Source organism: Poecilia latipinna, unplaced genomic scaffold, assembly GCF_001443285.1.
Source record: "Poecilia latipinna isolate Pla-1442-1.1 unplaced genomic scaffold, P_latipinna-1.0 Scaffold108, whole genome shotgun sequence".
Taxonomy (NCBI): domain Eukaryota; kingdom Metazoa; phylum Chordata; class Actinopteri; order Cyprinodontiformes; family Poeciliidae; genus Poecilia; species Poecilia latipinna.
This window is the reverse complement of record NW_015112724.1, coordinates 10,965-25,021: the sequence shown is the minus strand read 5'-3', so window position 1 is coordinate 25,021 and position 14,057 is coordinate 10,965. Positions and strand designations below refer to the sequence as shown.

At 40.6% G+C, this 14,057-nt stretch overlaps 2 protein-coding genes across 5 annotated transcripts; one reads left to right on the top strand and one right to left on the bottom strand.

The window, feature by feature from the left end:
- The first annotated feature begins 93 nt into the window (after positions 1 to 93).
- On the top strand, positions 94 to 9,131 carry LOC106944677 (ubiquitin-associated protein 1-like). 4 transcript variants are annotated; one of them, XR_001424384.1, is made up of 6 exons: positions 94 to 2,370; positions 2,705 to 3,298; positions 5,387 to 5,593; positions 6,216 to 6,320; positions 6,396 to 6,580; positions 9,045 to 9,131. XR_001424384.1 is itself a non-coding variant. In XM_015027863.1 (6 exons), exons 2-6 carry the CDS (start codon positions 2,263 to 2,265, stop codon positions 6,528 to 6,530), a joined length of 1,149 nt encoding a protein of 382 aa, XP_014883349.1. In that variant the 5' UTR covers positions 94 to 345; positions 2,250 to 2,262; the 3' UTR covers positions 6,531 to 8,243. The 4 variants fall into 4 exon arrangements, 3 of the variants coding, with proteins under 3 accessions (XP_014883349.1, XP_014883348.1, XP_014883347.1); XM_015027863.1 differs by lacking the exon at positions 9,045 to 9,131 and having other exon boundaries at positions 94 to 345; positions 2,250 to 2,370; positions 6,396 to 8,243; XM_015027862.1 differs by lacking the exon at positions 9,045 to 9,131 and having other exon boundaries at positions 6,216 to 6,317; positions 6,396 to 8,243.
- kbtbd13a (kelch repeat and BTB domain containing 13a) lies at positions 9,054 to 11,339 on the bottom strand. The gene has a single exon (XM_015027860.1). It carries the CDS (start codon positions 10,618 to 10,620, stop codon positions 9,151 to 9,153), a length of 1,470 nt encoding a protein of 489 aa, XP_014883346.1. The 5' UTR covers positions 10,621 to 11,339; the 3' UTR covers positions 9,054 to 9,150.
- Between the last annotated feature and the right edge of the window lie 2,718 nt (positions 11,340 to 14,057).

Sequence of the window (14,057 nt, the reverse complement as noted above, 5' to 3'; positions counted from 1 at the left end):
TAAGCTGGGTGTGTTTTCAAATCTTTTATAGAAGGTTTTATAGAGTTTACCATGCAGCGTAAAGTCAGGAAATTACAGAAACTTGATTCTTGTCACCTAATCACCTAAATTATATTTAATACAATGAACTAAGCCTTATAGTGCGAGCTCTGAGAATGCCAAAATGTTAGCAGTGTGACAAAATGTTATCAAATGTGGGATGCTGTCTGATACGCACTCTATGTCAGCTAATAGGGTTAACTGAGGTTAATGGATTAGAGTTTCAGCTGCTTCTGACAGAACCTTCAGAGGGAGGCTTCACTCCAGCTTCACACAGTGTTTCACTGAGGCACAGATAAATCACAGGTAGGTTCCCTCTTCATGCTAGTTTTGGATCATGTGTAACTGATTATTTTCAAGGATTATTGTTACTATAAAATTTCTGTGTATAATCGTCTTTTACGTCTATTTTCTTTGCTTCAGAATAAAAGCTCACAAGAACTTAGAAAGTAATGTTACAAAACTCCTGAGTCTCAAAGTCTTGGAATACTTTTGCTGACTATGTGTTATTGGTTGACAGTGCAGAGATTGAGAAATAAGTTCTTCCATCAAATGACTACTGAATCTGGAAAATATTGTTGGGATTTTTCTGTTAAGTTCAATGCTGAGGTGAAGTGAAACATTCCTTCATCACAGCCTGATGTCTCCTGGAAGTCTCAAAGAACCATCAGTAGAATTACTGTAGAAAAGTACAGAAGTGTGTCACTGCCAGTCAGACACGTTATGGTGACAGTTATATTTTTATAATGACATATGAAAATATATTCTTCTAAAAGATTACTACTTCATAAAAAGGCACAGAGATTTAAGTCTCATTAAAACGAGCATTTCTTGTTGTCACAAGATGCTGCTCTATTTATTTCCTAGCTCTGATAGTTAAAAGATTCCATAGAAAAGCACTTTGTCGTGAAAAATAGTGGTGAGGATTTATCAAACTTTGCGTAATGCTTGCTGGAAGAACTAAAATTTCATTAAAACCTATTTCAAAAAAAGCATCAAGATAACATGTCTGGTGTTACAGTGTAGTGCTGTGTAAAAGTGGTTAGTATCATGTAGAATGTTTTGTACAGACCTTTAAAGAAAGTCTTGTTCTGGTTTAGCTTTACATGAGCTTCTTTATTAGCACCAGGACACACAATAAGCTCAAGAAACATGTTTCCTCTGCTGCTTGAAGTCCTGCACCATCTGCTCTGGGTTTTATTCTCACTGCAGCACATGTCTGATTAACTTTCAGTGGACAGAAGGAGCAGAAGCTGAGCATCTGCTCTGACATCACTGCACATAAATACTTGCGTGCAAAATGTTTATATGGTTTCCCTCTATTCACCGATGCATTGCCACAAACTTGCATAGTATCTAACAGGAGAGCACGTGGCTTTTATTCATTGTGTAACACTCTTCACCGAACCAATAAATTAATGTATGAGTGTGAAGTCAGTCAGGGTTCCTGGGAAGGAAACAGCTACACTGTATTTTTCTTTTCCCCGGGGAGGGGGGGGAGCGGTATTGCCATCTTAACCTGAACATTTCTGCTGAACTGAAAAATAACTTCTAAGCACCTCTTTCAGGGGCTTAAATATTTGCTCAAGCTTGTAAACATCTATTTCCTTGGTAGAGCAAGGTTAGAGAGGACACGTTTGTTTGGTCAGGAACAGATTGGACTCATCAGAATCCTTCCAGCTTTAAGGTTCACAACACAAGCAGAGCACAAGCTGCCTGTTTACAAAATATCTGCATATGGCCAAGCAAATCTCACATAACACGCACGCACACACACACACACAACACACACACACACACACACACACATATATATGTTTGTTTCTCTATCTTTGCAGGAATTTTCCATTGACTTCCATTCATTTCTACAGCATAACCCTAATCCTGACACTGATCATTACCAGCACATGCATAACCCTAAGCCTAAGCAAATATCATTTCACACTTTAGTCCTACCCATAACCCAAAAAACAGAATTTCCCGTCAATGTAATATGTATTAGGAAAATAGTCCCTGCAATGTATTAAATAAATAATACACACACAAACAAACTGTTGAAATGGTGACAAGTGTTTTGGAGATATAGGTTTTAAAACAATGCCAGTCAACTGTGTTTACAAGATGGGTGTACTCTTTACACATCCTGTGTGTGTGTGTGTGTGTGTGTGTGTGTGTGTGTGTGTGTGTGTGTGTGTGTGTGTGTCTCTCAGTGAACCGTATAGGATGGAAGGTCTTCCACTGAAGATGCCCCAGGCTGTCATCTTACAAGAAGTCAAAGATGATGTCAAAGTGACGATGCCTGATTACCTCAGCATATTACGGGAAACAGCAGTACGGATGCTTTCCTTACTCTGTGTCTTTAAGCGTTTCATTTGTTTGTGTGTTCAGTGTTTCATGCAGCTCTTAGCATGCTAGAGAACAAAATTTTATTTAGCCTCTGAGGTAAATTTAGCTTATATGACATGGCCCATGTCATCAGAATGTGAACCAAATTTCAGTACATTTTACATTAAGAATGGATACAATTTTGCGAAACAATGGAAATAAAGACAGAAGCCACATAATTTCCCTTCATGGGGTTAAGAAAAAGTCAGTTAATTTTAAAAGTTCTTTGCTCCAGTAAAGCAGGTAGTAAAAGGATGCATATTGTTTCTTGATATTACAGTATGAGTTCAGCTTGGAGAACTGGGTGTTAACTGGCTTACAGAATGGTCCCACCCACCATCAGCGGCCTCAGCCATTCACCCCTCCATCTGAACTTTTACCATCTTGTCCTCCGTACTGGATGATGTTCAGCAGCCCACAGCAGAGTCGTCTAGCCAGCCGCCACAGCTCTGACTTTTGGGAACCAAATCCTCGACAACGCTCCCACAGCCTCAATCCTGCTGTACTTCGCACCACCTTCACCATCTCGGACTCGGAGGATGAAGGAGGAAATACTGTGCAGGAAGCCAATGAAAACCTGACAGCTAAAGCTTGTTTGAAGGAAGAGCACCCAGCTGCTTCATGTCAGAGCGGTCAAAGAAAAGCACAGAGAGCCTTCATCCCAGACCTGCTGAATCCTCCATCCTGCCTGAGCAGCCTCCCCCACAAGCGTAGGAAGAACCTGCGGCAGTGTTCTGTCTCTGGGACAGACATGTCCAAAAAACAAGAGTCCAACATGGACAGTCAGCCTCTGAGCTCATTCTCATACAAAGCGCCCAACACCAGGACCTATACCACCGACAAATCCACTGGAAACCATAAAACAGCAGATATGGTAAGATCTCAACAACTTGATAATTTGTGGGAAAAAGTACTTCTCTTTTTCTTTCATCCGAGACAATCGTTATTATGTGTGTGGAGTAGGACATAAATATACATGCACTGAGTTGTATTCTTTACAGTATAATTTGCTTTGCCCTTAAACATTGTCCATCATTACGACTAATTCAGCTAGAAGTGAGTCTCAGAGCTCATTACCACTCTCATTCAAATGAGGATTTTTATTGGGTTTTTGCACAATATGAGAACATAAACATACTATAAAGTACTCCACACCAAGTCAATGCAGAAATGGTTGATGATGACATGGCCTACTTTTTCAGTAATTTTCAGTAACAGTAGAGAGATTAATGGATATAGGGAAAGCTAAAAGTCTCATAATATGCTTTGCAAAGACTTCAAATAAACTTAAAACTAGACATTGCGCCACTAGATACTAGATACTTAGATATTTACATTGTGTCAGATGCCTTTCGGCCAGTAGTGTCACACTGTTTAATTTAGTTTATGTGTTTATGTAACTGTGCTGAATTTGGCCATAGTCTAACTTGGTCCAGTTCAGATGTAAACCCGTTCGGTTCTTATATCTTCATATTGTTTCTCTCTGTTTTGTGTTTAATAATGTCCAGGAGTTATTGATAATTGTTTAATCTGTATGGAGCAAAATATGCACTGGTCAAAAATCATGGATTCACTGCAGTGGGTACAGCATCTTATGAACAACAGTTTTTTTACGTTAGCAACAAACCAGTGGATCTTTTTAAAGTCTGTATTAATCCATTGGACTAAATCCACAAATTTACAACATGCAATTCATTAGGATCCTGACTGACATCATTACATCTAACAGTGACCCAATGACCAAATTTACTAGGTAGGCCAGGGTAAGAGGGCCAGTGCTTTTTCATGAGAGCACAGAACAAAAGAATGAAACAAACAAAAAAAGAACAGGCAATAATTCATAGTTCAATATATCAAGTGAACCATTTGCAGCTTCAGGTTGCAGAGCCCTGATACATCACATGAAAACTGTGATCCTGTCTCAATACAGCTGAGGTTAAAAGTGCAATTCATCATTAAAGTAAAGCTATGAAGGCAAAAACGGTCCACTCCTTTCAGTACACGACCAGTCCTACAGGGACTGTGTAGAACCGCCCATGCCAGGAATAATAAAAGAGGAAGGACAGTTACAATGCTTTACCATCAGTGAACCCACTTCTTGCCTGTCTCTCAGAATGGCAACGTGACCCCTGTGCCCTCTGCCCTTGTTACAACCAACCACCAACAGGGAGTGCTGTTTCCACCATAACACAGAAACCCAAATGAAAAGTACTGACAGGTGAAATCATGACTTTAAACCCTGTTTCATTTACTCTGGTAGAAGTAAATTAACTCATAATTCCACAGCTTGTTGTATGAACACAATTAAAGCTATTAGCTTCTGATCTCTGAGACCTGACATCAACAAACTCATTCAGGTTATGTTTTAAATATATATTCAGTTCTTTGAGAACAAATTAGAACAGTTCAACGTAGAGAAAATCTCTGTCAGTGAGGTTTTTTTTCTCCTCTGCACAACAGATTTGCAAAATGATAACGGTTTCACCTGTTTCTGTCAAATGAGCAGCTGAGACTCATTGTTACAGGTCCATGGGCCTGTACAGGTTAGCATAAATCTGCTCCATTATCAGAGTTACTATGAATATCTTCATTAGATGACCCTTTGAATTTTTTAGAGCTGCAATTTAAATTCAATCCCAAAGAATTCTGTTTTCTTCACAGTTTCAAATGCTGGAAAAATTCTGCTTGGATATGATCACTTAATATTTAGTCATTTAAAGATTAAATCAGTTCTCAGCATCTATTTTTATTTTTCTTAGAAACTTTAATATACTTTCATAGTGTATAAATAGACTTGGTAAAGCCTGAGAGCAGACAGGTTAGCACCTTGATCAGGATTACAGTGTGTGACTTGTCTCCTTCCACCGCTGTGTGACACTCTGGCCTGCACTCAGCATTCTAGAGAATATGAGCTGTCAAAGCCATGTTTTAATAACTGATTGTTGTCTGCTGTGTCTTCCAGATGCGTCTCAGACCAAACTGCTGCAGAGCTCACCACAGAGCCTCGCTGTGCGGGAGCCTGAGCTCTGCTCTGGACTCGTCTGTGGAGCTCTTGTCAGCTCTGAGCCCAGAGGAGAGGGAGCTGCTCAGGGTCGTCACTGCCCGGGGATACCCCCTCCGCACTGCCATCATTGCCCTGCAGAGGGCAGGACAACAGACCCCAGATCAGGTTAGTGTTGCATTCACCAGAAATGTTGTTACCAGGTAAGGAATCAACCACTGAGGCTGAAACAGAGATGCTATCATCCTGTATCGGACACATTACCAACTCATGATGTCTGTTCATACAGTACCTTTTAAAAGTCCTGACTCTATATTTAGAACCAAATCAGCCAGACATCTTGTAATCTTTAAAGTGGTCTTGATCAGTAAATGTCCAGGATTCCTGTAAGTCCTTTCAAATCTGGAAATAGAAAACAGAAGAGCACAAAGCAGTAGTGGGTATGGGGTTGTGGGAGGTGAAACAGAAATACTGTATGCTAAGCCACTTTAAGCCAGTTTAAAAATAGAGCCAAGACTTCCACAGCTTGTGGTGCATTATGTGTTTTCCCATGACATGAAAAGCCCTTTGCTCTGAGAGGAGAGAAAGCCAAACTGCAGAACATACTGGGACATACTGGGACAACAGGACAGGAACTTATGGGAGACATGGAAACTCATACCATAAAACTGTTTCATAAATGAAATTTAATTGAAACATGTTTATTATTTCATTACATTATGAAATATATTACAAAATAAAAAAAGCACACCAATCATGTTAATATGTTTGAATGTGTTTCTGTCTGCAGATCCTGAATTACCTGGTTGCGTGTGAGCACCTGTGTCAGCTGGGCTATGACATGGCTCAGGTGGAAGAAGCCCTGGAGATGTTTCAGAACTGTGAAACAAAGGTGGTAAGCAGCAGTGTATGAATTCTGGAGATCTGACTCATTTCAAGACTCGACTCATTTCAACTTCTTCCTGTTTAGGCGGAGGAGTTCCTCCACCTCCTGACTCAGTTCAATGAGATGGGCTTCCAGCCACACACCATCAAAGAAGTGCTGCTTGTCCATGAGAATCACAGAGAGCGGGCGCTTGAGGAGCTGATGATGCATGTGGCGTGACGGCACGGCCACATGCAGTTCGGTTCAAACTGAAGAGTGGGTTTTAGGCAGTAGGTTTTGGTTGTGTTCAGTAATGCTATATTCATGATTTTCATATTATTTTTTTTGTACTAAACCACTTCAGTTAAACTCTCAGCATATGTCATAATGAGTTTTAGGACAGTTCTATTTTCGTAGAAGTTATTTTTGGAAGCATAGAAACTAAACCATGAATTATTGTGTTGTATCTAAAACTAAATAAGGTCCAGATGTCATTTTATTTTTCTCCATTTAGCTCCTCTGCCTGAGTTTGACAAGACATTGATGTTCATTGGTCTGACCTACTGCAGAGTGAGGGGTCTGGAATGTTCAATCAAAGTGGATCTGCAGCTGCATCCACTTTTAAATGCTTCAGATCAGCGTTACACTACAAAATGTAGCTCATTAATGAAACCCACTACAAAGAGAAGCCCACCTGATGAGGCCACGCTTTAGAGACAGCTTACACGGGCAGTAGCCCAGGGCCCCATTTTTGGGTGGTCCCTAAAGAGTTTCCTGTCTTTTTCATGTTTTTCTTTTTTTATTTAATGAATGGGTCTTTTGCAACATTTCACTTTATATAAAAGTCATGTGAGTTGTATTATTTTAGGATTTTTAGACTATAAACAATGACCAAGGAGTTATTGTCTGGAGGATGTATTTAACCGAGCAAGCATCAGTTCATACCTGCTGATGTATGTAGGATTATATTATTTACTGTAATTTGCATTAGCAAGATATTTCTTATGTAAAGGATAGGGCACCAAAGCTGGCTGCACCCCAGGGCCCACATCCTTTTATATGTGGGCCCTGGGGTGCCACATATAAAAATACAAACTCCATCAGCTCAAGAGTCAGAACATATGAATGATCTAGTTTATACTAGCCTTTAAGCATCAGTTCATACCTGCTGATGTATGTAGAATTACTGTATATTATTTACTGTAATTTGCATTAGCAAGATATTTCTTACTTAAAGGATAGGGCACCAAAGCTGGCTGCACCCCAGGGCCCACATCCTTTTATATCCGGCCCTGGTCAATGTCTTTCCATATCTGCAGTCAAAGTAAACAGAAAATACAAACTCCATCAGCTCAAGAGTCAGAACATATGAATGATCTAGTTTATACCAGCCTTTAAATGATTATTATAGATGAATTATTATCACCACAGCAATGAGGGGGTGCAAAGAGAAAGCTGCTTAAATATTTGTTCAGTCTTTTTCTCTTTGGTTTGCTCTGATCAATTGCTCTCAAAGGTGTCTGCAGGATATAGGCTAAGAGTGTTTTGTCATTTCTTTGAGTACTGAACCATTGCTGATGTCTTTCCTACTTGGCATTGCTGGAACACACACCTGTTTGCTCCTGAACAGCAAACTCCCAGAAGCACAGTGGGAGACCACACAGCACCAAGAAAGCACGCAGGGTCAACTTTTCCAGTTTTACTTCTTCTTTGTGTAATAAATAACAGTGCAGAACCTGTTCCACATTTAGATCTGAATCATTTTCAAACCTGATAAATACCAGATATCTTTCATATGCTCTGATATGGAAAATACAAACATTGAAGCAGGGTGTACTTTCTTTTTATCAAGACTATCTGTGCTGGATGGTGTGCTCACAGAGTTCCCAAATTGCTTCAAATGTAATTTAGAATCATAACAAAAACATGTTTCAATATAAAAACTGCATCTTCTGATTGAATTTAATGACTTCTTTCTTATTGCTTTTTTTCATGCTTATATACTAAATCATGTATTTATACAAAATAAATACATAAGAAATAAAATGTTGCTACTGTTAGCTGCTTTAGTTTAACAGGCAGAAAATGCCTAAATGCTAGACTCTTCTTTGGGAGTCTGGCATTTAGGCATCCCTAATGGTTGCCATGGAAAATTCAAGGATTCCTCAAACATGCATGAAGGAATCAAATCAAAACTCCAAGTATGTTTTTGATGAGGGAATAACATAACATGACATAAAACTGAACTCAACATAACACATTTTAAGCGGTGAAAGGAGAAAGTACCCAACACACAGAAATCCATGATCATCTGCCATATTGGTTCAGTCTTTTTCTCATTGTTCAGCTATGAACATTAATATTATCTAATATATTATCTAATACCTGCAGTCTGAAACAGACTTCTTGTTTGTTTTTCTCTGAGTATTGACGGATGGTGGAATTTACTGGGATGTACACTCCTGGGGAGACTGAAATCTGGGTTGTTTTCCACTCATGAATAACTTTCCTCTCTGTGGAATGATGAACTTTACATAGATCAGAAATGGTTTTTCACAAAGCTAAAATGTTCGACATGGAACATTCTTCAAAACATGTTTAGTGTAACTAACATGACTAAGCACCTTATTCAAAAATGTGATGTGAAAACTTAAACTATCAACCAGCTTAAAATATTATTGAACTGTTTTTCTATCAGAAAGTTTCTTTGGCTGCACTTGATGAAAAAATTCCATTTTGCGATTCATGTTTCAGATCATACTACTCTGGAACAATCCTGCTCCAACAAGTTTTTCACTTCTATGGGGAAGATGCTGACTGCTTATTAGTGCTCCACAAAAGCCAACTTCAGAATTTCCCTTCAGAAGTTATAGGAGCACTGTAAAGGAAGGGGAACAATCTGTTTGTCTCTAAAGCTTTCTTCTGAAGTTTGATCCAAACATCTATCCCTGAGAGAGACGGTGTGCTTAGGAAGCCTCATCTGGAACGTATAGATGGATCCAACCCGACCGAAACCTTCCATCTCACGCTTTCTCCTCCACTGGGTCTTCTCCACCCTGTACTCAGTGGTAACATGTCTACTAAGGGTGAACACCGAATCGCCTCTGACCACAGCGGTGAACAGAGAGCCTTTGCTGTTGCTATAGTGACCGGACATGGCTGTCCACTGACCTGAGGTCAGGTTGTAGCAGTCCATCACACACAGCAAGAAGTCCTCACCCGGTCCGTTCCGCATCATGTACAGATTATCCCTGTGGCCCACCATGTAAAGTCCATAGCTCTGCTGGCGGATGAGTGTTGTGACCAAAAGCCAGCGGTCATCCTCTGGGACGTACTCGTGGACATCTGTGGCCCCCTTCCCTCTCCAGAGACAGATGAAGATCCTGTTCATGGCTACAGCTGACACCACAGACGCTATCTGGCAGGGCAGGGCTGAGACAAAGCCCCAACTCCCCTCAGACGTCTGAAGTCTCTCCACCGATGACAGATCCTTCATGTTGAACTTCCCTCCTAAGGCATAGAGACATCCCTCAAGACCAATCAGTGTGAAGCTGTAGCGCAGCTGCTGGGGACCACAAATTGTGGACCAAGTGTCATCTGTAGGGTTGTAGCAGAACCCGGCCTCCACAACTCTCTTACTGACATCATGTACTCCTCCAATGATATACAGTTTGTTGTCAAGGACAGCCACCCCTGCCATGGTGGTGCTGGTGCTCAGTGGCAGCTGAGTGAGGGTTCTCCACTTCCTGTGTTCCTCATCCAGATAGCAAACCGTTCTCTGGACATTGTGCAGCAGCTCTGAGGATGGAGAGTGGCTGCACATGGCCATGTAACTGCTTGGGGAAACAGACTCCACGTACTCCGCCATCTGCCTGGGTAAGGCGTGCATGTCCTCCTTCAGATCAGCATACATGTCCCTGATGAATAAGGCCGAGTGGTGGGACAGCTCCCATACCCCGTAGACAGCAGCTGTGTGATACATAAGCAAACAGTTTTCAGAGCTGATGATGTTCATCATGTGTTTGGTGAGAGCTGGTACCTGGAGAAAAGCCGTGCATTCAATCGATTCAACAATCTGGTCACCGTTGAGCATGGGCCGCTCCCCCTGCAGCACCCGCAGCAGCACCAGGAATCCCTGAACGCCAACGCTTCGCAGGTGTACCTCCTCCTGCTGGCATTCTCTCATTCCAGACTGGAACAACGCTCTGAAGTACTCACAGTTGTCTGCCATGACGGTTCTGTCCACGCTGAAAATATTGCCGTTGACGTTGACCTTCAACATGTCTGCTGCCTCACTGTGTCCGGACCCCTGGCAGCTGCTGGCCGCCATTAGTTTCTGCTGCAGCTCCCTACCAAACGCTCATTCATTAAAAGCAGTTCAATCTGTTTTGAAATCCAACTACATGCACCACTTGTTGAACTGCCAAAGACAGTATTCTCCTCTCTGTATCTGTTGGTGCAACTCTGAGAGCACACTCTATACATAGCAGCAGCAGATGCAGAGGTGTGACACAGTCCAAGACCAAATGTAACCTGAGTGGAGAGGTGAGCTGGATGATGGAATGGTGACTGGAAATCAACAATGATTCCCTCTTTGTTTGTGGAACAGCTGAAGATCCGACCTTGAGCATCAAGCCAAGTCGATGGCTTGATGACAATGGTTGACTCATCTGGGGGAAGTGCCACACATGCCACCACTTCAACACCCAATCTGTTCACAGGACAACTGTGCTGTCAGGTCTATGGCTCATCTTCTACTGAGACACAGAGAGATGTGGTGGAACATTTTATTATAAGGTTCTACATTATGACTTTGATCATCTGATCTGCTGGTTATGTTATGTTACTCCGATTATAAACTCTTACCAAATCAACCTGTCTGGGTGATAATTGAAGATGCACTGATATAATATTAATATCTGTATTAATCCCGATGCTGAAAAAATTTCTAGATCAGGTATTGGTGACAAGGGCGAATCTATAGAGTCTAATTCTATGCTTTGTTCTCTAGTGGCGTCTTGCTTTATTTATTTTTACTTAATATTTAGAATTCCTAACTGCACTTTTAAAACCATTTCAAATAAGTTTGTTATAGTTAATTTTTTTGTCAGTTCTAGTTTCTTAATTATTTATTTTGCATGCTCCTCATAGCATTTATAGACTTTACAAATGAAAATTGTGTTGTTTTTACATGTTTGATCAAGCTTGTCAAGCTATTGGTGTAATTAAAGGTGCTGTAGTGGTACAAAGTTATCAAATAAACTTGTAATTCAGTACATTTATATTGTTACTCCTCTCGAGTTCAATTAAACTTAACGCAGTTCTTGATTTTCTACAGCCATTTATTTCAGACACGTTCTTTAAGGTCCTCAAAAAATGCCGTCAGAACTCATTAGCTACATCAACTCCAGAGGAATAAAGTCTATCTTCTTACAGTTTCTCCAGCCCGCATGACCCACCTGGCTCCAAATGCGCCAGTCATAGCTCCCCGGGCAACACATGCCGCGCGGAACAAAACAAAAGTTCCCCCTCTACATTCCAATGTACACCCAACATAAAACCAATAAAATTACTACTGCCACCTTCAACAAAAAAAACCCAACAAAAATAAAAAACAAGAGGCAGTTGTCCTGACAGCAGCCACATATATTTTAAAACAACTTTTAAGTCAAATCGGCACTGTTACTCTGTATCAGAGCGGTATTGACCGATATTAAATCAACCAAAATAAAAAGCCCAACTTCTGGGTAATGTGAAGTTAATTCTGCTGGTATAATTCAGAGAAACCGATTTTCAGCTAATGTATGTGTTTATCAGAGTGATTTGAATAAACCTTGTTTACATTTTTAAGAATTTTTCAGAAGGAATTAAAAGCTGTAAGTCAAACATCACAACTGTTTTGAAGAGGAAAGTTGGAAATGTTCCTGTACAGAACCAAAACAAACAGCTGCAAATGTGAAAACAAGGATGTCTAACATATCTATGTCACATGAATGCCAGAACACAACCACTGAACTGTATGGAATTATTGAGTCTGACAAGGAAGCTTTGACTCAGCCGATGTTTCCATTAAGTTTAGTTTGTATTGCTTTTCTTTAAACCTTTTTTACCTAAACTGGCCAGATGAGTGAACAAGCTGCACACAGCCCTGCTTGCTCTGGACTGTGACCACAGGTCTAAATCATCATCATCATCCCTCCCTCCTCAGTGTCAGCTTGAGGCTGACACTAGAGGAGCGCACATCTTTCCTGTCTCTGCTCGTCTGTAAGGACATGATCCCCAGCAGAGAGAGGACAGTCAGAATCAGCGTGCAGCAGTCTGGACCCGACCATGACCGGGATATTTGGAAAGGTAAAGCCATGTGCTGAGTGCAACCTGGTTCTACTCGGAGCAATGGGCTGTGGAAAATCAGGTCTGTGTTCCTTTTTAACAACTTGTTAGGAAAACATTGTGAATGAGCCACGTTCATTTCTTTGTTGTAAAGCTTCTGATTAGGATTTTAGATTCTATTTTTAGTTCTGAGAGAATCTGGATGACTTTAGATCAACTATTATTTTTGCAGCATAGAGAAATTGTTTTCAGGGTGGTCCATCAGAACAGTTCCACCATTTCTCCTGGTAAATGGGACAGTTTATGAAGCTCTGACTTTCCCAGGACTCTGACTGACTCCCCGGCCCCGTGGGTCCCCTGGGCTCCAGATTCACTTATGCAACTTGTTTTATGCTCCTTTTCTCATTTTACAGCTCTCACTGTCAAGTTTCTCACAAAGCGCTTCATCAGTGAATATGATCCTTATCTTGGTGAGTCTTTTCTTCCTCACTGATTAAAAAAGTTAGTTAAAGTTAGTACATTTACTGCAGTGATTGCATTACACATGCTAACATGGGACTACAATGTGAAACCAATGGGTGGGTGAGAGACCACAAAGAACTTTGAAATACAGTAAAAATTTCATTATACAGTTATATTCAATAATAATAATATGCTACATTACCAGTAAGTCAATTCATTGAGTGAAACATTATATAGATCAATTCCAAACTACAAGCAGATTTTGTTTTTGTCATAAATTGTACATCCACTGTATATTTTATTCAATTGATCTCTCTAAAGATGGTTGAAGAAAAAACAATCCTCATCTCAGATACTGGAGCATAATAAATTGCTGGGATGTATTTGGTTTGAACATTTAGGTCCAGACTTTTGATCAACACTTTGACAAACATCAGCGGATTACAAACAAAAAGTTTCATTTTCTGACTGGAGGAGATTTAATAAATTGTTTCTACAGGAACAAAATGAGGGTTGGTCTACAACACCATGATGTGCACATCAAACAAAATCATGAAATCAAACAGATATTTGACCATTAGCAAACTTAGCTTCATTCAGCTATGACACAAGACATTTGGAAATATCTCAGCTCTTCTGCCGTCTGTGTTTTTTCAGAGGATATCTATTCATCAGATGAGCTTGTGGACCAGCAGCCTGTTACAGTTCGAGTGATGGACACCTGCGACCAGGTATGAGCCTCAGCAATGGGCTCCATATTTACCAGAATAGCATCAGACCTGCAGTGTCGTTCTGAGCCGTCTGCTGATTCTACTGCAGGTACAGGTTAGCTCTGAAAGTTCATAGAAAAGACATTACAGACGGTCAGTAGCAAGTATGTGGGTAAGGCGCTCCCTCTAGTGGTGAAACACTGGAACAGTCAGCTACTGATTCCAGACCTTCTTGAAACATTCCAGGGGCCTCATGCATAAAAGA